General features: G+C 41.8%; 1 protein-coding gene across 4 annotated transcripts in view; it reads right to left on the bottom strand.

The window, feature by feature from the left end:
- LOC126382976 (glutamate decarboxylase 1-like) overlaps positions 1 to 25230 on the bottom strand; it is a 28845-nt gene extending 3615 nt beyond the window's left edge. Inside the window, exons 1-16 of one of the 4 annotated variants that reach the window (XM_050033294.1) lie at positions 24898 to 25230; positions 23904 to 24020; positions 21922 to 21978; positions 20431 to 20568; positions 17826 to 18068; positions 15134 to 15224; positions 5249 to 5361; positions 4957 to 5072; positions 4557 to 4636; positions 4377 to 4431; positions 2872 to 2988; positions 2703 to 2767; positions 2524 to 2602; positions 1374 to 1523; positions 1152 to 1259; positions 952 to 1041 (exon numbers count right to left, since the gene is read on the bottom strand). In XM_050033294.1, the coding sequence (XP_049889251.1) occupies positions 952 to 1041; positions 1152 to 1259; positions 1374 to 1523; positions 2524 to 2602; positions 2703 to 2767; positions 2872 to 2988; positions 4377 to 4431; positions 4557 to 4636; positions 4957 to 5072; positions 5249 to 5361; positions 15134 to 15224; positions 17826 to 18068; positions 20431 to 20568; positions 21922 to 21978; positions 23904 to 23979 (1578 nt within the window). In that variant the 5' untranslated portion in view covers positions 23980 to 24020; positions 24898 to 25230. Of the gene's footprint in view, positions 1 to 951; positions 1042 to 1151; positions 1260 to 1373; positions 1524 to 2523; positions 2603 to 2702; positions 2768 to 2871; positions 2989 to 4376; positions 4432 to 4556; positions 4637 to 4956; positions 5073 to 5248; positions 5362 to 15133; positions 15225 to 17825; positions 18069 to 20430; positions 20569 to 21921; positions 21979 to 23903; positions 24875 to 24897 lie in introns of those variants that run through there. The other 3 variants (XM_050033296.1, XM_050033295.1, XM_050033297.1) reach the window with 3 other exon arrangements.

Here is a 25230-nt window from a genome sequence, read left to right on the forward strand (position 1 = left end):
AGAGCAGCTGACGTAGTACAAAGAGTGAGAAAGTTCACATAGGGTGGGCAGGAGGGGTGGAGGACTGGTCAAAAAAAACCATACCTTTAGCCAGGAAACTGCAGGTCAGTCAGCAACACTTTAGTCGAAGAAAACTTTATCTCCATTTGCAGTATTATCATTGGCGGTATGGCTCTGTTCTGGGGCCTCTCTGCCTATGCAGAAAGCCTCTTCCACACGCCTACGTGAAAAGCCTGGTGTAGGTGGCGAGTGCACACTTCCCTGCCCTTCCACGTGCAAACAAGGAAATCCTGTGGCAGACAGAGCAAACCTCTCTGCCTTTCCTAGGCCTATGCAGAAAGCCTCTTCCACGGGCCTACGTGAAAAGCCTGGTGTAGGTGGCGAGTGCACACCTCCCTGCCCTTCCATGCGCCTACATGGAAAGCCTAAGAACTTTTTGTATAGACCCAGTTGAATATTGCCATAAAAGTGTGTAGTTATCACAAAATCCCAAGGCACACCTGGATTGGCATCACAGCACACCATTGTGCTGCGGCACACCATTTGAGAATCACTGCGCTACATAATAATGTACGAATGTAACATATCCATGGTTTGCAGAAACGTTTAATGCCAAAAATTTCCTCTGGCGATTGCGTTGCTTTTCATACGGTCTGCATTACCAACATGCATCGTGACCAAACAGTTAATCTGACATCCAAAACTCACTCAAACCACCAAGACACTTCATACATGTCTCAATATGAGCTCATTCGACCTTCACACTGGTAACAGTTGTCACTCAGCATACACCGTCACTCATAACACACTGACCTAAAAAACACTTACAACAGGGAGCATCACATAAAGGATGAACTCCTCTATCTTTAAAGATACAGCTAAAAGCTCATTTCCGCCAGCGATGCAACAGCTGATGAAGTAAAAGATAACAGTCACTGACAGGAGTCTTACCCTGTGCAGTTTTTCTCGCCGCTCCTCACCGTCAGGCATGCCTCTCAGGCTGGGCGGGATGTACCAGAAGCAAACATTGGTGTGCTGGGGCTGCGGACAGAATTAAACACAGGTCATATACACACACAAATACAGCGAGGCTAAACTCCAAGTGGACAAAGCTCGCTGAAAAAAAGAGAAAGAAAATTGTACCAGCCCACCTCTCCATCAAACACCATCTGATACCCCTCCCTGTTCTTGATCTTGTTGTACAAATACTGAGACAGCTCCAGACACTTGTCAATGTGCTGCTCAAACCCAATGGTGCCCTGAAGGGAACAAACATTAACAGAAAACAGTATGAAGACACAGCATGACTGTTTCTATGAATTGTTTAAAGAGCAATATGTTTTCATGTGTGTGTGTGACTCTGTCCATTTCACCTTGGCCTTCCACATGAGCCAGAACTTAAAGATGTCGACGTGTCGGCCACACTGGATCGCTTTGTCGCCTGTGTCGTAGGTGACGTCGTACTGTTTGTCTGGTTGGAACAGGTAGCCTGCACACATGGAGTTACAGCCTGCCAGGATCCCCTACAGACACACATAAAATACACACCGTTAAAGGTCAAGTGTGTAGGATTTAGTGGCATCTAGCAGTGAGGAGAGCTGAAACTCACGTGTGTCAAGTGTGTGAGTGAACTGGTTTACGCAAAAATGCAAATGGCCCTATCTAGTTCTGGTTGTTACTGGTTGTACTGCTTACATTTTGAAGTACCATTCCCTGCTGTAGAGAGAGTGACTAACAGACAGCTGCTTAACAGAGACAGCAAACCAGCTCGACAACATGACCAAATGTAAGTATGACGCAGAATGTATTAAACTGTGTGGACCTTGAACTAATGACTAAGGAGGAATCTGGACCCCTTGGCTGGACCAGTTGGGAACCACTGGTGTATGGTATGTGTAGATCCTTTTACAGTTTGATGACATATGTGAGGGTTGCCTGTATCAGTTAGTCTGTCTTTGTTTTCACTCAGTTGGTTATACAGAAGATTGTGTTTTCTGGGTTTTGGGGTTTCTGTTCCTGTGCTGCCTTTCCCTCCTTTGCCTGTCTACACACCTGTCCTACATCAGCCTCGTTAGTCCTTCACTGCTCCAGAGTTTTTCCCAGGCTATCAGCCTCCTGCCTGTCCTTCTGTCTAGTCACCTTTATTCCCCCTCACCTGAACTTCTCCGTCCTTTTCTCCACCTGCAATTCATCCCCTCATCAGACCAGTTTGTATTTAAGTCTTGATTTTCAGTTCAGGCTTGTTGGTTTTGTTATGTGATCTTCAGTTTGCTTTTCCCTGCTTCAACCTTAGATAAAGAGTGATCTATTTCTAGTTCCTGTTGCCCCCTGCGTTTGGGGCCACTTGCTCCACACCTCATTAATTTACTGTTGTTGTTTTTTTTTGCATGTTTTAAATGATGTGGCTGTGGAAGGGTCTGTTGTGTTACTTCATTTCCTAAAACAATTCTTAACAATTAGGTACAATGCACAAATAAAACCTTCAAAATACAAAGTTTAAAAGAGTGTTGGCGTTTCCTGTACCTTCTCTCTGACCAGGATTGCAGAGCACTGCAGAGGCACGCCCATCATCTTGTGAGGGTTCCATGTGACAGAGTTGGCCCTGCAAAGTTTAATATGCATCTTAATGTACTGAGGTAGTTTCCCTGAACATTGTCTTTAAATGACACCACAGAGCGACCCACCAGTTCCCATGTACTCACCTCTCGACTCCATTGAGCTTATGACGGTGCTTCCTGGACATCAGCAGTCCACCACCCCACGCTCCCTGAGGAGACAGCACTTTTACACAAGGGTACGCAGGCAAAGACACAGTATCACTACTATCACTACCAAAACACTGCAGCAGCTGCTCCAGTGTCGAGTACTCACATCAACATGGAGCCACAGGTTGTACTTCTCACAGATGTCGGCGATCTCATTGATGGGGTCAAATGCACCGTACACTGTCGAACCAGCTGTGGCGTTCACAAACAGCGGCACATAACCCTGCAGAATAAACAAACAGAGATAAAAGTGTTGGTTAGACTGATGAAGAAACAAACTAGAATTACCATGCCTCCGCCAGCCAGTCAAAAGTTACAGTTTACACCCATGTCTGTCCAGACTTGTACGTAGCCATGACAGTAGACAACACTTCAAAAATGGATGTCGCTACAAAGAAGCTACAAATTCGAAAACACAGATGCTTCGTACACATCTTCAACCCGACAGCACAGAAGATCTGTACAATCAGCACAGTTTCAAGATTAGCGTCACCAATTCAGTATCTGACCAAACGACTTCCCTTCTGTTCCTGAGATATGATGTTGAGTAATGGCCAGAAAAGTGTTTTATGCAAAACATTATGATGTCACAGTGAAGCTGACCTTTGACCACAAAAAAGAGTCCAAGTGGACGTTCGTACCAAATTTGAAGGAATTCTTTTAAGGTGTTCTTGAGATATTGCATTCACAGGAATGAGATGGACGTACTTCCTGACCAGGATTGTTAAAATTTTGTATTTTTCATTATTTTTTATGTTTTATTTCATTTTTAATTTTTGTTTTCAATTCAGTTTAGTTTTCAATTAGCTAGTTTTTAGTCATCAGTGGCAAGATTTTACATTTAGATTGGTATTACAATACAAACACAACTCTTGACTCATAGTTATGTACATATCCCAGTCTCAATAATGCATCATTGCCTCCTAATGCAGGCAGTCTAGAGGTGTCAGACACTTAAATGTAATGCTTTTTAACACATTTTCAAAATATGTATCAGCCAATTTAAGACAGATTTTTTTGACAAAACATCTTTTTATCTCATTTAAACACTGCAGCTAAGTATATAGGTAAGTAGCATACATGTAGTCCCGTCCCGAGGTACGTTTTTTTGTGGGAATATTATTATTAGGGCGAGTTAATCCACATTTTGCCAACAAGTTAATGACAGCATACGGTAAAAGACATTATTAGTTCAGTGGTAGGTTTGAAGTTTTGTAGCATCACAAACTTTAGACCTCGAGATTTAGACCTCGCAAATTCAAATTTAAGACTTTTTAATGACTTTTAAGACCTAATATGTTAAAAATTTGAGATATTTCACGACTTCAAGGACCCGTAGACACCCTGTCATGTTTGTTAATAAGAAACCTAAAAACATTTACTGTATATTTTTATCTTTATTTCTAATTCAGTTAACTAAACTGTTTTTCACACCCAGTTTTAGTTTTTCGTTTAGTTTTTGTGAACTATAATAACCCTGGTCTGGATGTACGGACGTAAGGAATCCCAGACCTAAAAACATAATGCCTCCGACTACAGCTGTAGCCGGCACAAAGGCAGAACAAACAAACAAACAAACTGAAAGAAAGACAACAGAACGATGACACTGACCTTCTGTTTAGCATCGATGATCTTGGCCTCCAGATCTGCAGGAATGACTCTCCCCCTGAAAACATTATCATCACATACATGTCACACAAGTAGAATATTTTTGTGACAGTGCTCACGTACACTATTGCACATATTTACTGTGTTAACTGAGGCATTAAATGTCCAAAATGAGCTCCCCACCTCTCATCTGTGCTCAGCAGGATCACATTCTCAGTACCAAAGCCCAGGGCAGCTCCAGCCTTCTTTATGGAGTAGTGGCTCTGTAGGGACACACATTAGCTTTAATAATTCATCTTTCATTGAAATGAAGTGGAGATTTTGTGAGGTAATTGCTACCAGAGCTTTGGCTTGTTTTCTGTCATGTTGTCGGCCGTTCAGTTCTTTATAGACAAAAGCAGATGTGATAAAAGCAAAAAGAATCCATAAAACTGGCTGTCGCCTTGATTCAAATAGACCTACTGATTATCACCGGACTTCCTCAATGGCCTCAATCTAGAGCCAATGAAGCGTAGCGCCTGCTTTATTACAACACCTAAAATGGTGTGTGTGTGTGTGTGTGTGTGTGTTCACGGTCACGTACGTGTTCAGATGTGAAGAGGACAAGGCGGGGAGCAGCAGACATGCCCTTGGTCTTGACCTCGGGGAAATACTTGTAACGTGCGATCATCACACTGTACATGTTGGAGATGGCACCCCCTGTTGAGAAGAGACACACACACATCAGCACCTTGGACAGCAGCATTCACACACCCATATACTGTAGTGCATACTGGAAATTAGACTTTTTGTTGATAAGAAAATGAATTTTTTCCCCTTCCAATACAAAATAACGCACACTGAATATGTATATGAATTATTATTTATGGACTGACCTGGTGAAAAGAGTCCATCTCCCTCTCCGTTGGGCCAACCAATCATCTCTCTCATTTTCTTCAGAGTCAGCTGCTCCATCAACACAAACACCGGAGCGATCTCATAGGTGAACCTGTCGGTCACATCACAGAAAATATGAATATAGCACGTCATTCAACATCACTGTAAGGGTCGAGAGATTAAAGGGACAGTTCACCCCAAAGTCAAATATTTTTCCTCTGTGTTGGAGACATCGGCCGTAGAGATGTCTGCCTTCTCTTCAGTATAATGGAACTAGATGGCACTCAGCTTGTGGTGCTCAAACCGCCAAAAAAACATCACATCTGAAAAACTCAACAGACATTGATGTTGAGTTTTTCAGATGTATCCAAATCCAAAACAGTTTGGACTGATAAACAGCACTACAGGTGAGAGGAAAACTATGTATTTTTGATTGTGAGGTGAACTGTCCCTTTAACAACAGCTTTGTGAGCAAGAAGAATAAAAGAAGATTCTTATGCACACACACTTGCAGATAAGAAAGCTTTAATACACACACACACACACACACACACACTGGTTTTTCATTAGCCTTACTATAATTCCATCCACAGAGCACAAACTGGAGCTTGTGCTGACTGGGCTAATTAAAAAGTGTCTGATAGGAGCCGGGCAGCAAACATTCATATTCAAAGGCTTTCTAAAATCACTCAGTAGTTTAATTAAAGCCCACAAAGCTCTGATGGCTATCTGTCAATCCTGCCAATCTCAGCAGAGAGTCTGAATGGGGCTGATTTGATGGCTGAGAGGAGGTGTGTGTGTGTATGTGTGTGTGTGTGTGTGTGTGTGTGTGAGAGAGAGAGAGAGAGAGAGAGAGAGAGAGACCGACAGGGGGAGTGTTTAAAAGAGATAACAGCCTCTTCTGACCCCAATATTCAGAAATTGAGGAAGACACTATAATTGTTAATTTCATTCTTTCATTATAAGAAAGAAAAAGACCAAAAATAATATTCACAAGAAGAATTGTTGGAGAGGTGAGAGACAGATGACAATTTTTTTTTAAAGAAATGTTAGATGCGTCTCTGACCTCCCTGTCAGCTAACAAAAAATAAAATGTTTTGTAGCTCCTCGGACAACAAAAAGCAACATCCTGGAGAAGCTAAAGAAGCTTAAAGGGATAGTTTGGTTTTTCTGAAATGGTGTTGTATGAGCTACTTATACATTGTCAATGTATTACCCAGTTTGGAGAAGCAGGCAGGTGTACTGCCTCAAAAGCTAAGCAATGTTGGGGTAAAGTCGCCATAATTGTAATATGTTTTAGATTCTTTGACCTACATGTGTGATATTTTCAGGCAAATGACGCACTGGATTCACTCCAAAGTCCTTCAAAACCAGCACTTGGTCAGTGACCTCTGGCGTCAGACATGGACAAACAAAGCCATCCTTTGACATCGGCATGATATGCGGCTGGTCATTGTTATTGTTAAACGGTGCCCAGCGGCATCAAGGGGAACCACGGCAAGATAACAATGAAAGTTAAGGTGGTGAAGGTCCGAGTAGGGCAGGTTGGAACGGTGGTGGATGGGTCCAACAATCACTGACTTTCACCCAGGAGGCTGGTGTTCACTTCCTGTATGAATGTAAAGCTAAACCCTGTTCTTTTTTCCTAAACCCAACCACTGCATGTGTTGGCAAAACGTAACCATGTGCGTTTATTATTAAAGGAAGAAACAGTGTTGCACCGATGTAGTGCTTTTATTTTGAAAGAGACTGTATGTAAACGTAAAATTTCCTGTGAAAACAAAGTGTGTTTTGAAAGAAGACAATGCATGTAACAGGCTGAAGTTGACACGGTGTCCCAGAACGTCAACAACCAATGCACCCAGGGTACCTTGCACGTTGTATGTGGACGTGGAAAGTCCTTGACAAAAATGCTGATATGTGACGAGGTTGGAGTGAGAATGTGTTGGTCTGCTATCAAACACCACTTTAAGTTTTTTGATGGAGAAAACAAGTTGTGAGGAATTAAAAATGAAGCACATGTGCGTCTTAATTGTAACAGTGTGAGTTACGGTTGTAACACAGTTAAAAAACAACGTTGTATAGCAAAGGATGTGATCAGATAATGTAAAGAAGTTAATGATATTCAACCTTGTTGACAAGTATTGATTACAACAACATAGTTAGCAAATTTGATCGATGGAAGTTATAAAAGTATTACACAACCCTCATCTGATTTAGAATATAATTGAATGACATCTGACTGAACACAGAGTGCATTCAGTTCCAGGACATTCTGTGTGTATCTGTGCACTGACCCCTGGAGGGTCCAAAACAAGTCACTGAGCTTCAGAGTCTATGCTACAGCCACACAGTCCATTTATATCTACAAGTTTAATTGACGAAAAGCAGGCATACAAGTTATGAGTTTAGCAAGTTTAGTAATAAAGCTGTGCTCGCAAGTCCAGGCAGGTAAAAATGTAACATGTTACAAATGAGCCGCTGGACGCACCTGTGCTTTGTCATTCTTTACAGACCAGAACTGGCATACATGACATGTGGAAACTATGCCGACTGATGAAGACCAGATACAGGCAGACAGCTGTGTGGATTTTAGCTCCACAATATACAAACCCAAATTTTAGATTTGAAAAATTCACCTGGATTTTAATTTGTGTAAAACTGGTTTGAAGCCATGATGACATTTACGTAGCACCTTACAACTGTAACGTGTAACATTTAAGGCTGCTCTCCCCTGCTGCTGTGGACGGGGGCAGCAGCAAAATGTATTTTAGCCATCTAAAAAAATAAAAATAAAACCCATTGTAAGTGTAAGCTATATTTAGAATGTTTTCAATGCTTTACCTTTTCGTCAGACAGCCTGCTCGGATGGAGAAGCCGTCGATGGCTTCAGTTCTTCATCTATGCTTTCGTCAAAGCCAATAGACTCCTTTAATTTTACCTCGCTGAACACAGGAGCTGCTGGTCTACCGCTGCCTCGCTCAGTTAGTTTGTTTGTGTTATTGTGTGACTTTGGTGAATCTGTACTAACCCTTTACAACACCAAGGTCACACAATAACACAAACTATCTGATCGAGGCAGTGGTAGACCAGCAGCTCCTGTGTTCAGCGATGTTAAATCACTGATTCTGAGTCTGACTTTGAAGAGAGCATAGATAACAGCTTCAGTACCCCGTAGGTAAAGCAGTGAAAATATTTTTAATATAGCGTCCTTTTAAAATGATATTGATGTTTTCAGATAATGAAAATACATTTTTCTGCTGACCCCATCCACAGCAGTACATTACTTAGCTTCTGTGTCGGTACTCCTGTCTGCTTCTCCAAACTGGTGACATGCCGACTGACATCTACTGTATGTAATACACTGACTATGGATAAGTACCTTATACAACCTCACTTCAAATATCCAAACTATCCCTTTAAATGTGTCACAGAAAACCAGCTCTCACACTGAGGCCTGAGCTTTAGCTCTTCGCTAACTGACAGGCCATCTCACTGCCTCCCACACACGCCCTTAGGACTGATCCCTGTTTACCCTGCTTTAAAATGAGGCCAGTTACACAACACTCGTCCACCCCCATCAGCCACCACCACCACCACCACCACCACGACCACCATTACCATCTACAACAACAACATCTCCTCTCTTCTTCCACTCCTTTCTTTACAAGTCAGTATCTAAACAAGGACTGAAGGGATTTGGTAGCTTGGTTAGAGAGGAGCAGAGATAAAGGCTGTGAGCGGAGGGAGCTGTAGGGAAACAATGCACTGAAGGAAACTGTGACAGAGGACAACAAAGGAAGAGGAGGGGATGATATGGAAGCAGAGCGAGGGATGCGTACAAAAACGAAACAGGACAACGAGGCGAAAAGAAGCAGCAGAGAACAGGAGAGAAAATAGAAGAGAGTGAAAGCCACGGTTGATGATGGATGGAATTAAAAACACAGGAAATAGAGAAAAGAATTGTGTAATTATTCCTGGTGAGGGCTCACCCACGGGATGATTGGGAAATTAGCTTCTGGTTAATGTACCAGATCAGATTGTGAGTGTATGAGCAACGACGATGAAAGATAGAATCACAATTTCAAAAATACGATGTTCTTTGATTATGTTAAAATTATATCATATAAGGGACAGAAAAATACCTAATATGTTGGATGTATCACTTTCATTTCTTCTTGTAAATGCATCCTAATCACATCAGATAAAAGGGACAAACCAGTGCACCTTTTTAAAATTCCTCTTTTCTGTGTGAGTCATTTCACCGTGTAATGACAATAATGGTGATCATTATCACAATCAGAGCCAATCATTGGTCTTTTCAGGGTGAAAATTACCCCTCAGTCACCTGCCCGTCTCCAGGGACGGCCCCTAAATGCCCTTATTATCGTCATCAAGGGCACTCAATGTGCGCGAGTCGGTTTCTGAATGTGTATGTCTGTGTGTGACTAACCCTCTGACCCCCCAGCCACACTCTCCTCTCAGCCCCTCAAAGGAGTCAGTCTGTATCCACGGGGACAATAGAGCCAGAATGAGCACTCCGCAGGGAGCCGCAGCAGCCAGTTTCCACAGTGTGACAGGGTTTTCTGTGCAGCCGGAGGACATTGTGTGTCAGTGTGGGGCCCAGCTGGCCTATCTGCTAAGACCAGCTCACAATGAGCCTGCAGTCAATGGACTGGAAACCGTAGCTGCTGTATCTGGGACAGCCAGAGCTGGTGTGTGTGTGTGTGTGCGCGTGTGTGTCATTATGAAAGTGTGCGCCAGCGTGTGAATTCAATGGCCCTGTCTCTTGGGGCATTCTTCCAACCAGGAGATGAGATGGGAAAGTTTTTCCTGAGAGAGGGTAGTTTCCTCGGCTAATGTTTTGAGAAATGGGATGAATTAAGTGTCTCAATTTTGCTCCAGCGTTTGGCTTATTATCCTCACATTGATCTTTTATTTAGCAGCCAGTCTGGGAGAGAAGATAGAGGCCGCGATAATGAGAGGATACAGAATGCTCAATCTGTGTATATGAGTGGAGTATATTGTCCTCTACCCATGACTTATCGCGTATGGTCTTTTTTCACTGTGCGGGTCGTGCTGTCTCTGCAGTTATACATCAGTTTGTACCACGAAACTCTGTCTCTAGATCAATGTCACCTAGAAAAACTCCTGTGGATTTGTTGTGCTTAGATATTTAAAAGTAAGTTCACCCCAGAATCCAAGATGCATATTTTTCCTTGCAGAGTGTTAGAGATATCAGCTGTAGAGATGTCTGCCTTCTCTCCAATATAATGGAACTAGATGTCACTCAGCTTGTGGTGCTCAAAGCGCCAAAAATACAAAGCACATCTGAAAAACTTAACATCAATGTCTCTTTCCAGAAATCATGACCTGGTTACTCAAGATAATCCACAGACCTTGCTGTGAGCAGTTTCATGTAGGAACTATTTTCCTTCTACTGAAATATACCTGCCAACCGAATCACTGTGTGGAAGGAAGCGTGCATCTACTCATGGACAAGAGGCACATACTGGTGACAGCATAAGATGCAATATAAGCTGATACGAAATCTTTAAAAAATGCCTTTTTAAACAAATCAGTGGCCATACTGTTCATCTATGTAATAGTATATGCCAAAAAAAATTACAAAAAATCTACACCTGCCAACTGTACCACAGCCCAGAAGGAAGTGTGCATCTACAGCTAGCACACCTAGCACCACTGAGCTAGCTAATGTTACAGCTCAGCCGAGAAGGACGCCATTCATGTTTCACTCGCTGTCACGAACACGAGCCTCTCCTTCATGAGTAGATGCACGCTTCCTTCTGTGTGGTGATATTGCTGGCGGGTGTAGTCGGCGTTGTACATTTCTGTCAACAACGGATATGTTATATTTGTACAATATTACATAGCGGATATGTTGACACTTTGCATTTCAAAAATGCTGTGGTTAATGTGTGGTTAGGTTCAGGCACAAAAGCCACTCGGTTCTGTTTCGGAAAAGATCATATTTTGACTTAAAATACCTTGTTTGGGGGGCAGAGTACTGACAAGAAAAGCAGAAATGTTTTAGTGAAAAACAACTGGTTTTCATTCCTAAAAAAGCTGCTGGAAAAACAGTCGCTACAAAACACTCATGTTTGGTGTCTAAAATGCTGCTGGAGAAACAGTAATGACTCGCTTAAATTGTCATTTAACATGGTTTCAAAAACATGCAATGCCAACATTGTTGTCTGGCAAGTGGGGTGAAAAAAAAATTTCACCATGAAACTGCTCACAACAAGGTCTGTGGATTATCTTGAGTAACCAAGTCATGATTTCTGGAAAGAGACATTGATGTTGAGTTCTTCAAATGTATTTTTTTGATACTTTGAGCACCACATGCTGAGTGCAGTTTAGACAGTTTTTTCTTGGTGTGATTTTAGGCTTTTGGGAAAGTGTGATGTGTTCTCACTATTATTATTTTTTTCACATTTATACTGAATAACTAAACAATTGATTAAGAAAATAATTGGCAGATTAAATGATAAAGAAACAATGTCAGTTGCAGCCTTACGTAAGAGTGCAGTTTCCTTGGAGTCAGTCCTCATACTGTCAATGTGGCTGTCAATAAGCATCTAAAACATTTTGTAGGTGTCCACAGTGCACAGGGCAGTCATTTCTTACTTTTGAGCAGTGTGCATGTTTTGGTAAATATGAAGTTGAGCACTAAGCTTCCTCATTTCCATTCTGACATGTATGCTGACTGTAAAAAAGAGAAACCATTACTGGTGATTGAATGCAGACCGAATGGGATAAGTAAATGATATTGCGCTGTCACGTTTTGATGGTGATTGCAAGAATAGGACGCATGCAGATATCTTTATTAAAGTGAATTAGTGATGATGAATGAGTCATGCATCAATAAAAACCTAATTTTACAAATGATGATGAAGATACAGAAAAATAGAAATGTGTGGCAAAAAAGGCCTATTGTTAATATTTTAGAGAACAAATTAAGTTTAGAGAGGAGATCAAAGCAGGGTTTCTACACATTAAGGTAAGTTATATTTAAATTGTTTTTTATGTCACACCTGTGTCGTTAGTCCTTCCCTGTTCCCAGAGACCTCCCTTTCACACCTGTTCTGTATCAGTCTTGTTTGCTCCACCCTAGTGTTCCCCTCCACACCCTTGTTGTTACCCCATTTCCCTCCTTTTGCCGATGTCCTCCTACTCCAGCTGTGTCTCATTCTTGTGATTAGTTCTCTGTGTATATAAACCTGTGTGTTTCTCTTTGTTCCTTGTCAGATTATCTGTGTTTATTCCTGTGCTCATCCCTGTGGTCTTGGTGTCATTCCCTGCTCTGTTTCCTTCCTAGTGTCTCGTGTTAGATTTGGATTTATTTTCTGAGTTCATTGTATTATCCCAGTGGGTTTGCATTTTAGTTTTCGTTCTTCTTTCATTTGGACTTTCAGTTACCTGCCTGCTGCACTGCGTTTGACATCAGTTACTCTGGCTCGGACGATTTTGCCCAGAGGATTTTTCTAACAAAACATGACATCATTGTGTTTCTAACTTTGCATCTGGGATTTCACTACCTTTATTCCCATCATGCCAAGTTTGAAAAACTTTGAAATACACAGAGCTTCGTAGGCTTTGCTTTGTATCGGTTTCAGCCATGCTGCCAGATCTGGTTTAACAGCCAATTTTTGCTGCATTTGCACTTCCTCGTATCATCCAGGCTACAGTGATGGCTAACTAGCAGACAGTGGATCCTTTAATCATCTCGGCTGGAAACAAAATATAAGTGTTGGTGGTTCCACTATTCTGATCTACATGACGTTTATACAAGAGACATTTGTTAAATTACTTTTACAGAATAGATGTTACCAATTATTTTTGAGCTTTTACAAGTCACAGTGAAACATGGATTCATAAAATTCTCCTTCCCTTGTCTGAGCATTTTAAGACTTTTTAAAGACTAATTTAAGACATTTTGATATCAATTAATGCCTTAATTTTAGATTGATAAATTAAATACCCCTTAAGACTTTTTAAGGATCTGCAGAAACCCTGTATTAAGAGCTGTTTTGAGTTTATATCTACTCAAATGAGGGAATCAAGTTAAAACGATTTATTCATCCCTTCACTGAGAGTGAACTGACAGAGCTGTAAACATTAGGCTCTGCACAGAAATGCTTGTCAGTGTGTGTGCATGTATCTGTATTCAATACTCTGATATTGTACTATAATATCAGTGTGATGTTCTTCATTTAATTCCAGTGATCATAAAACAGAGTTATGGCTTATTCACAGCTTGTATGTGTGTGTGAGTGTGTGTGTGTGTGTTGAGAGTGTGTGATGTGGATGTGGTTCATTCATGCCCTCTATCAGACTGGGCCACCATGTAACTGTGACCTGAGATCAATATGCAATCTAACCACCCCTGAGGCTGGGTTGCATCTGATATACAGTACAGCCTACCGTCCGTCAATACACCGTCTCAACAGGACAAACCAAACACTTTATATAACTGCCCTCAGAGGCTGTTGGGACACATGCTTGTGACTAATTGTGGAGCGAGCTGAGGGGAACAAAACAAGCACCCCCACCATGACTTTATATGAGTGTAACCACTGGGGGCTGTTTCCAGTGGCCTACAAACTGGAAGTTGTCCTGTCGTGACATGAAGAGGTGTTTCCCTTGTGTAGATAATAACAGTGTCGTGTCAAAGGTCAAAAAGGACAGCTGATGGTGTTTATCAGATTGTGACTTTAAATAATAAGGTGATTAAACAAGTTGTTTTTTTGTCCCTCTGGGGCATCGTATCAAATGTCTTACAAAACAGCTCAGGGTGAAGTTTGGGTTCCGTTATAGAAACAAATGCTGTTCACATCATTGCAGTTCGTATGAGAACAGTTTGTCTTCTTTATCCTCCTGAGACCAGAGCTTTTTGTTTGCTATGCATTTTTGATTTCTCCAAGCTATTGGAGAACAGTGACATATGTCCTCATATGGGGACAATGGGTTTATTTTTAATAGTCACAAGTGTGTAATGTGTTTCATTCATATTTCAATACCTGAACACTGCTGAGTCAAAAGCTTGTTTAAGATGAGGCCTGCGCAGATTCGATCACTGGCGATTGCTGCACAGTGCATGGCAGTTAGTTTTGTGTCCGACATTTCGACATGCTCTGACATCATACAAAAGCAGACAGCAATAATCTTGTGAGAGAGGCGGCCGCAGTTTTTAGAGCCAGGTGCTACAGTTGCTCTCCGCCGACAGCAAGACCCAAGGCATGATGGGAAACGCCTGGCTTAGTTTTCTCTATTTTGGTGTTTTTTATTTATTTTTTATTTTTTTTTATGCGCCAATTTGTGCCTTTTCAGCATTAATTCTGGCGTCATTCTATCTTTAATGTGGTCAAAATAAAAGTCCTCTGGTATTTTCATGTTTTTACTCTGGGGAGCAAACATTGATAGATTGCTGAACAGGCCTATTGAGCGCAAAGTGTCACAGGCACCTCTGACCTCACCTGCAAAATCTCACTCAATTAACCCCCATCGACCAGGGGACTCAAAATTACCGCAGAAAGATGCAAAGGAGCTGCAAAGAGACACAAAAAGGGGCAAAACAACCCGACAGAGACACAAAATGACCACATACAAAATCACACCAAGAAAAAGAGACACAAAACCACAACAAGATGCATAATGACTGCAGACAGATGCGAAACAACAACAAAAAAAGAAAAAGCTATACACCTATAAAGTCTGAGTGTCCTGTTCCTTTGTAGGAGAGGCGGTGGAGCCTTTTGCATATCTGTGCCCACTGTCTCATAAACCAGCCATGGAGATAACTGCAAATGTTCTACAATAACCCAGTGTCATTCCGAAATCATCAAAATAGGTACAAGACTTACATGTTGGTGTTGGCAGTGGAGGTGAGCCACTCTCCAGCCAGACCGATGATGTCCAGACCAGAGGACAGCTGGTTGAAGAATCGAGGGTGACCTGAACAGAGAAAAATAAACACAAACTATCTTAATGGCTTTCTTATTAACAGGGCTTCACTGAGGGAATCATGCCTTACATAAAGAGAAAACAGTCACAAAGAGAGCCACTAATATATCTGCCTTGTCTTCAGTAAATTAGCTTTATAAATAAATACGACTACAATGTCCTGCAAGCTAAAGCTGACTGCCTAGGGGAGACCGGGGCTGATTACTCTAACACACATTATGCCAGAGAAATACAGCAGAGAGGGAAACGTGTGCCAACCAGCCCCGGTCTCCCCTACATCTGACTGTGAAAAAATAAAAAACATAAAGAAACAGCTCCTCGTTTGATTTTGTATTCCCCTGGTCAGCCATGAAACCTCAGGGATCTGACAAAGCACTGCTCAGTGTACATAATTACACTGGTAACAAGGTTATATGACAGCCAGTTAGACTCTGAGGTGCCTGCACACACAGTCACCGTCAATAGGCCCGGAGCCTGAGTGCACTCATGGATATAAGCACCTTGTGGAGGTGGTGCTGTACGGCTCGCAGTATAAATATCTGTGCAACGTTACATCTCAGTTCATATATAGAAAATAAATCTAATTTTAATCACAGTGCTGCAAAGAATGAGCCGCTTTGTGTTTCAGCACCGCGGACAGCTCCTCCAGGAGAACTCCACAAAAACCCCCACACCGTGTCTGTGGATGAAAAGTGGTGTTGAGTTGTAGACACAGCAGACCCTACGTGATATATAAAACCCAAGGGACAGTTTGAGCGCTGTCGGTTTTAACAGCTTGAAACAGTCCGTGTTAGGATCCCCTCAGGCGACACTTGCTTTAATAGGCTAAGTCCAGGGTGGGTGGTGGTGGTGGGGGGGGTGTCAACTGAATTACCAGGGGGACAATAAATAATAGGCTGTACACTATCTGGTAAACAGCTTGTCTCTAATGGTGTGTGTGCTGACGTTGTCTCTGCATAGTAAAATTGTCAGTATTGATAAATCTGAGGGTATGGTTTTTTTTTAGAATTTATGTATCACCATTTTGGGGAAACTACCATCAGAGGTGTCAGGGACTGTTCTTTATTTATGAGATGAGGGAGGTGGCTAGGGTGTGACTCTTTTGTTTCTGAACCTTCCCAAAGATGCAAATATTCCTTGAGCCTCCCCAAGTGACCGGCAGAAAATACATGACCCTCCCTCCACCAGTAATTAGTTAGTCCCTTTTACTGTTGAAAAAGAAAGGCCTGTCTCAATTAGAGGCCTGGTCTGGTTGCCGAGATTTTTTTAAAGAAGTTCTTCAATGTATAAAACCGGGTGGCTGGCTACCTCTAATTATGCGTCCATTCCTCGATTACCCTGTAAGTTACTTATATTCCTTTAGTCCATATAAGGGTCCTCAGATCAACAAAATTAAAATGGTTTTTCATAAAAATTTATCCAAGTTGTGAGTGTTGTTTTAAAAGGATAAAGTGGTGTTGTGTCGGTATGCTGGGTGCCGTAATCCTCTCTCTGATGTGCTGTCTGTCAGAGCCAGATCAAATAATTGATTCAGAATTTATACATTATCTGAAGGCTAATTTCTAAACAAGTAATATTCATACTGGCTTAAATAAACACTTTGATTGTATTTCCCATCTTTGCTGATCAGCAGTGTTGTGTGAAAGGAATTAAAGGCCTGTCCCAAATATAGGCCTGTTGGTTTCACTGATTTCAGCAAATAATATAAGTTTTACAGTATAAGATTTTTTCCATCTTTTGATGTTTGAAACGTAAAAGTTAAAATCCTGGACTTCAAAAAGAGACTCAGTTTTTCATTCTTGTCGTGCATGCTGGTTAGTTCGTGCAAGCAATTTATTTTTGGTCAAATTTTAAATGAGACTGAGATTTTGATGAAATATCTCTATTTTAAGCTCAATTTTTTATTAATTTATTTTTTTCTGACAGAAGTGTTCCTTGCACATGATGTGTCCAAGGACCATCGGAAATTTAAAAATCCATCCCCATGTAGCCTTGCCGCAGTGGCCGTGGGTTTGATTCCACCCCTCAGTCCTTTGCTGCATGTCATTCCCCTGCTCTCTCCTTCCTTGATGCTATAACTGTCTTATCAATTAAAGGCAAATAGCCCTCCCAAAAAAATCAAATATTTAAAAAAATATTTTTTTTAAAAAAATCAAAAACTGCAACATAAATTAAATTTGAAAAATCTAAAATTCAATTTCTAAAAGAATTAAAAAATGCCTGTTTTCTTAAAAATCAGCAGCAGAATAAATACAAAATACAACCCTTTTAAATTTGTATGAACCTCCCCTACGCCAAAATAAAAAAATATAAGCCCCTCCCCAGTGCTTAAAAAAAATTGTTTGACACCCCCCCAATCATGTAGCCTAATAACTATAACTGTCAAGCTCGGATATGATATTGAGCTTTGTATATGAACATATAAAAATATCCTATCTTGAACTGAGAGAGTAAAAGGTTATTATTTTGTATTCCAACACCTCCCTGTCTCCTTTTGATATTTAAAATAACACACACCATCATATGAATTATTCAAACCAGCACATTTATGGCTCAGCTCAGCCTTGAAGGTGTCCCTGTCTCCTGGCCTACCTGTCCGGACGCCATATTTGAGCGTGTCCCTGCAGTCCACCAGGATCTGCTCCAGGGACTCGGGCTGGTCGGACAGCTCCAGGTTGAAGCCCTCCATGCCCTCCAGGAGCTGGTGGGGGTGGTGGAAGTCCAGCACCTTGGTGGAGCGGTCAAAAGTCTTCTTGACGTAGTTGGTGAGGATGTCGACGATCTCCAGCAGAAACTGGATGGTGGGCTCCTCTCCATTTTTGGCTGGCAGCAGGTCTGAGAGGTGAGGAGGGAGACAGAGGGTCATTTAGCCTGAATGATGGAGGTAGGTCCCGCTTTGTCGAGCCAAGAGCGAGTTAATCACCGCCATTTAATTGAGTGCTGTAATTAGAGGACACTTAGTCATTCTTTTAAGCCCAAATTTGGTTTTGTATTCCTAACCAGTTTTTGTTTGTCACCTGGCTGTGTCTAATGATCCTGGTCGACATGTGCACCAACAACTAAGTTTAATATCCTGCATATGTGCAATATAGGCACTGGATTTGAAATTGAACTTGAATAACATAATTTTGATGATATAATCTAACAGTAGAGCCTACTGTAGCTTTGGCTGATATCATTAGTCACTACTGCATATCATCTTTGGTCATACATTTTGGCTAGTGAGCTTTAAACTGAGAAATGCACCAACAGGTGAGCCTAATATTTGTCACGTTACAAAAAGAAATGTAGAATAATTTTCAAAAAAAAAGGGTGTATGTTACTGTTTGAATTTCAGTAAGTCAACTCCCAGTGTCTGATTTTTCTATGTTGTTTTAATCATTATTATGCCTCTAATCGTGTCCTCCTCTAAAGTAGTGAGGGGTCCTTGAGGGATTTCCAGGGGGTCCCCAGAAAAATGGTGAATAGCCTAGGTTGTTGTCAACATTTAATTCACTATAGAAGTGACCCCAATGTGAGTAAGAGTCATAAGTAGGGATGCACACATCGGTATGGCCAATATTCTCCTTGTTGACTGCCATTAGCCGGTCATAAAATAAAATTACATTTACAGATGGCTGATGTTTGTGGTGTCACTTCACTTTTGTGCAGGCTAAAAAGCACAGCTCAAGACTATGACATCCAGGGGACAATAGAAATGTTTTTGGGACCTTTTGGACACAAGGATGCAGTAAACAACATGTCAGAGGATGCACCCTATTGTTTCTCTGATATGCTACACTGTGAACAACAAATGTGCCTTGAATTCAGCAGGAGGAGAGCGAGTTAAGTTGGCTCTAACCAGCCAGGGCTGGAGCTAACAGCTCATGGAGGCTGCATTGAGTTACATTATGATGCATTCAAGCTCTATTCAGTAAAAATGACTATTGGGTGAAGGTTAATTGTAATTTACTCATGATGCATTCAATATAATCCTGTAAAATGTAGTTTTGGTGACAAACTTGAATAAATACAGTTGTTTGAAAAGAGAAATGTGTTGTTGTTCACAGCAAAATAAAATAGATATTAGAGAGGGAATTATACTATACAGTAAACAAAAGCCTTTTGAGGCAGTTATTTTTAAAAAAAAGATTTTCATGTAAAAAAAAGGTTATATTAAAAGTTGTTTCTTACATTTTGCAGTATTGAATTTGTGTTCATTCAAAGGTAGTGTCATTAATTTTATAATAATGAAGATTTATTTGTTTTCCTGGTGCAAAAGGGGGAATAACAAAACAAAACTAACAAACAAAAAACAATCTGCATCAGTACTGGCCCAGAATTTTACAATTGCTGCATCTAAATTAATAAGACAGACTATTCACATCATAGGTTTTACTTCCTCCACAGTTATCTCCTCAACTGTAGATGACAAAAAATAAAATTCTGGTCTGAATCAAATCTAACATCCAAAATCTTTTCAGACGTAAATCCCTGCAGCAAAATCTTATTAAAATTGGGGTCTGTGACATAATCTGTATCAATTTAAGGGGTCCTTGACACAAAAAGGTTGAGGTTAAAGGGTTTTTTTTGGTGGAGTTGTTGTATGCTGTGAAGCCATCTGAGGCAAATTGTGATTTGTGATATTGGACTTTTTAAATAAAACTGAATTGAATTGAATCAATTGAGAGACTGAACTTTGTATAAAAAAAAATAATGGAGCTCCCCAAGGCCCCGTTCATTTCCCAAAGGTGCAAAATGGTTTAGTCCACTCCTGACTGCTTATCTGATGGAGCACCAACGTTCATGTCTTTCACTAAGAAAGAGAAACTGGGGCTCTAAAATTAAAATAAAGACAGACAGGACAGGGAAATAAAACAAACTGACGTGTAAAAATAAAAATAAAAATGTGTGTGAGAGAGACATGGCTCAAGAGAGGAAGGGCAGGGGCCCCACAGAGACTGCTTATGCATAGGGCCCTGAATTTGGAGCTACACCCCTGCGGGAAAGTTGACTTTTATTAGGTGTAAAAACAGTATTGTAAAGAAATAAAAGATAATAAAGCCAACAGCTAATAAACCCTATACCTCACACCTTTAACAGCTTTATCTCAACCACTGTAATGTCAAGTAATGAGCCGGTGACTAATGAGACCATAAAGCTCTAATAAAGCACACATTAGCTTATTTTTTAATATTGGCTGTGATGTATCTCTCACCTCTGGCGAACAGGTTGGAGAAGTCGGTCTCGGTGAGGCGGAAGCGCGCGTCCCGGTCGCTGTTGTCGCACGAGAGCAGGTTCTTCTGGCCCGCGAGCCTGCCCTTATCATCCAGGCTGTTGTTCTTCTGCAGGAACCCTAAGGTGTTACACGGCGGAGGGCAGCAGTTATCACCAAACACATCCATCCCGCACACAAGACGGAATTATGAGACCAAAATATAATTAATAACACAAATAATAATAATAATAAATGTCCAAATGTTCTATAAAATTCTATAAATATGAGGCAGCTTTTGCAAAATATATATCTTGTGCAAAATCAGCTCCTGACGCCCTGAATTCTTTCATGAGAAATGTTTTTCTGGTGGAGGCCAAACCTATATACACACAGCTAGAAGAGGGACCACCGTGGGTGCCCGCCCCACCCTGTGGCGTCACAACCGCACCCCAGTGAGTCCTGATCGGCTCAGGGTGATGATGACCCACACAGCCAATACAGAGGGATTAATGAAGGATGCAAACTGCCTCCTGCAGGGCCTATAAACTCCATCACTCATCAGATGTCACACAGGCCCTCTGTATCTGCAGCATGATGTGTGTGTGTGTATGAAATATTCCCTCTCACAATTTCTGCAATGGAAACTCCACAATACCTCGCTCATTAAATCCTAAATGACGTATTCAAAATCAATATTTGAGACCATCGAGCTACCGAGGCCTCCATAAAGAAATATTCCCATTCAATTTCCATTCCGGTTCATTAAAATGTCATTTAGACCAATCAAAATATAATGGTCATTCTCCCACTCTCAGAAATGGCAAACTTATTCGATCCTTGGGTCTTAATTGATTTCTGCCATAACAAACAGGCCAGTAATATCCTCTTTGGCATTTATTTCCCTTTGCTATGGCTGCAGGAAATACACAGATCCATACATTTTTATTTTTGCCACATTCCTTCCTGCTGCAGCGTCACACCGTGCACTCTTTGCTGCAAAGAAATATCTGAATGGGAAATAAAACTACTCCTTTATTTACAGATTATTCTGAGGGGCGTTATAACATATATTTCCAGGCCTGTCTCGAGGATTTTTCTCTCGGTGGCGAGATGGAAAAAGACGTGGGGGGTGCAGGGGGCGGTCGGGAGGGTGATCATCATCAGACCTACAGGCTAATGTCCACTGACCTTTAGAAGATGGAAACACGCTGTGACAGTAGTGGAGAGCCCTACTCTAATAACAGCCTTTATCATGGTCTATTTCAGGCCTCAATCCGGGGTTATTTATTAAAAATAAATAGAAATAATAAGAGCTACCCTATGATGAAACATTTAAAGGAAAATAATCAGAATGCATATCAAATTCCCAGTGGGAGATAATCATATCCAGAAGATTCTGGTCATCCAAAATTGCATTTGTGTCAAAACTGTGGCTGAAAATATAAGATGCGTAAATGTGGAGCGTTTTGTGCGCCCACAAAAATAACTTACCACAAATCTTCATCCCCAGTTTCCGTGTGCATCCGTGCATCCACGCATATTCGTAAGCTAAAACAGAATGAACGTTTGAATTTCTGGTGTGCAGGCCGCGGAGACAACGTGGATGATCGGATGATGGATAGAAAGCTGGTGGAGCACAGTGAGCACAGTGGAGGCGTGATGCGCACGGCTCTTGGCCGGGTGTGTGAGTCTGAACACTGCAGGGTGGTTTATAATGTTTTTATACGAGGATTTTTTTTGTCTCTGAGTGGATCATGTTTGTTTGGCTGCTAATTTATCCACATTTTTATTTACCTCAGCACCCACTGATCATAAGGGGATGCGTCTTATAACATTTCCGATTTAAGTTCAATCGGCCCACGCCGGCTCACACACCCAGCCAAGGGACGGACTGGAATTAACACCCGTGAAATGAGCTCACGGAGGAGGGCAGGAATTAATTGAGTGAAACACAGTATGTGACTGGAGCGAGCTGGTAATGTCCGTGGCCGGAGAGTCTGGGCTGTAGCCGGCGTGATGCAGAAACTTATAGGCTAGTGCGTCTCATGCATACACACTCCCCCACACACACTCACACACACACCCGAGCATGGACATGCGTGAGCAGAGATGGAGCAGAAGCCAGAGGGAATAAAATACAGAGCGCGCAGCGGCGGCGGCGGCGGCGGCTATGACTATACACCTGATGGAAAACTTTCAAAACAAAAACAAGTATTTAAATTTACTGAAGCAATTCCACTCTGAGAGAACAGCTCGGGGTGTGCTGAGGCCAAGGCACACACACACGCGCGCATACACACACACACACACACACAGACACAGAGGCGCGCACACGCAGGCACAGACACTAGAAGCCGCCAGGCGTGAGATGGAGCGTGGAGGAGAGATAATGGCAACATCCAGCAGCAGTATACGAGCAAGTCAGACAAAACAAACATCTTCTTTTTAATGGGCTTTTTCTCGGGACAAATTCCACTTTTGAAATAAGTCTAACATTTTTTTTGTAGACATATTTATCGACACCCAGGGGCCACAAATAAAAATACAACTTTATTCGATAAGGAGAGAAAATATGAAACTGAATCGTGCATTGGGAGCTCGGGAGCTTATTTCCTTTTACATTTGACCGAAGAGAAAAAACCTGTAATGATTTCCCCTGCGTTGCACTGCAGATGGCTGCTCAAGTGCACCATTAAGGGGTCGCGATTTTGTGCACGCGACAACGGCCCTAAAATGATGAATTAACCCCACAGGTTAATGTTTAAATAGGTTCTGCCACATTAAAAAAAAGCAGCAGCGGAATATTTCTCCAAGAGCAGCTAATCTATGCAGCCTCGAGGGCCCCAAACATCCTGGGGAGTGAGATAAGATGAATTATGACATCGATAAAAATTGGCATTTTTTTTTTTTGTGAAATTGTGGGAAACAAAAAACAAAAGGAGGATTTCAACCCGGACACTGAGGCGTCACTGCGGGAAAACAGGAGGGAAATTCAAATCAGGGTTATATTCGATCGAAAAATACATTTTTATTTAAAAAAAAATGCTCTTGGATCATTATATATACCAAAGCCTTGATGGCGTATTACATCAGCGCCAGGTTCGCCGCTCGGTGCGCACCGCTGATCCGCCAGACAGCGACAGGCAGCTGTGATGGCTCTGTTTTTAACCGGAATGATTAACGACGGAGCACACGCAGCAAATGGCCCGGGCGAGACTCGCCTTTATCAGACAGGGAAGGAGGGGAGAGGCAGACAGAGATTTGTGTGTGTGTAGGGGGGGAGCTGCATGGCTTGAAACCTTGCGTTAAGTGTCTTTGAGCAAGGCACCGAGCCCCTGTCAGCTCCAGCGGGCTGTTTCTGTAAGCACAGCCTGAGCGCTCCGGAGAGGGACAGCCTTAACGAGAATTTACCCTCGGGGATCGATACGGGATCACGGTGGTATTAACAGAGGAAGGAGTGTGTGAGGACGTACTTGAGGACGGAGGTCTTAAATTGGCGGAGTTGGGGTCCTGTTCCCCGCCGGTGGCTCTCGGTTCAGACGTTGCCATCAGTCTTCTGTTATCTGATCTCCAACTGGGGAATTATTCAACTGCAAACAAATGGTCCAGGGTTAGGAGCTTAAAGAATACACACCTGAAATATAGATTTGTCAATTTAGATCAGGGATTTGATCAGTAAAATGATCCACTGCATGCAGGAACCATTTATTCCCGATGGAGAGGTGGTTGAGCTGAGCCGCTCGGTTTGGAGAGGATTGCGCACGACGCACCAGCAGTACGCACATCAGGATGAATAGCCTTGGTGATAACATAGCGCCTATGTGGGCACATTCATTTTGGAGATAGCCTCCAATATTTCTTGCATTCAACTGGCCATTAAAGCCTCACAGGGCTGCTGTATCTGACATTAATGGGCAATGTAAAAGATAAAAATTTAAGTTATCAGAGAGGCGCAGATATAATAAATATATATCTTGTTCTCGTTATACTGGACAAAATTATATTTTTCCATAGATATCAAATGTCTCTGTCACTGAAATTTCTAAAAAATAAAGACAAAAAGATTAAAAAATATGCTTCAAATTTAAATGAGTAGATGACAGGACAGATTGATCACATCAAAGCTGAATTATTGAGTAAACATCAATAAGATGCAACCATAAATAACATACGTCATTTACCTATTGACTCTGCAATCGACATTTCAATTAAGTTGCGCTTTGAACAAGCACATCCCATAATATCATCACTCAATGTCACCGTGGTGTGAGAGACAGACTGGTCACTTAATGAATTCCTTCTGTCACTCATCTCTCATTTCTTTCAAACGGCACAGCGAATTATATCAGATTATTTGGTTAATTTTCTCCAGAATAACTCCGACAATCACCTGTGCGTCTGTAAAGGAATATGAAGCCTATAAATGTATGAAGGGCGCTGGTGAAATGAAAGGAGAAGGCATCTTACCGGCTCACAGGTTGTCGAGTCCAGAGAAACTATAACTAGATGGTACAATTGCCACCCAAAGGCGCGACAAGGAACAGTCCAGTGATGGCGGAATACCAACAGAGCGCACTAATAAAATCCCATCCAGCGGTGCGCAAGTGACCCTTTCTCCCTCAAGAATATTTTTTTTATTCGTTATTTATATCTCAGGCTCCGGCTGCCCATTGGTCTCTTCACGCAAGCATGAGTCACAGCCTTGCCTCCCTCTGACGACTAATGAAGCTTCCCTGAGTGCTAGTGACAGCCACAATCCACTTTAAGAAGCCCAAAAAGCAAAAGGAAAAGCACCAGTGA

Source organism: Epinephelus moara, chromosome 21 (genome assembly GCF_006386435.1).
Source record: "Epinephelus moara isolate mb chromosome 21, YSFRI_EMoa_1.0, whole genome shotgun sequence".
NCBI classification, from domain to species: domain Eukaryota; kingdom Metazoa; phylum Chordata; class Actinopteri; order Perciformes; family Serranidae; genus Epinephelus; species Epinephelus moara.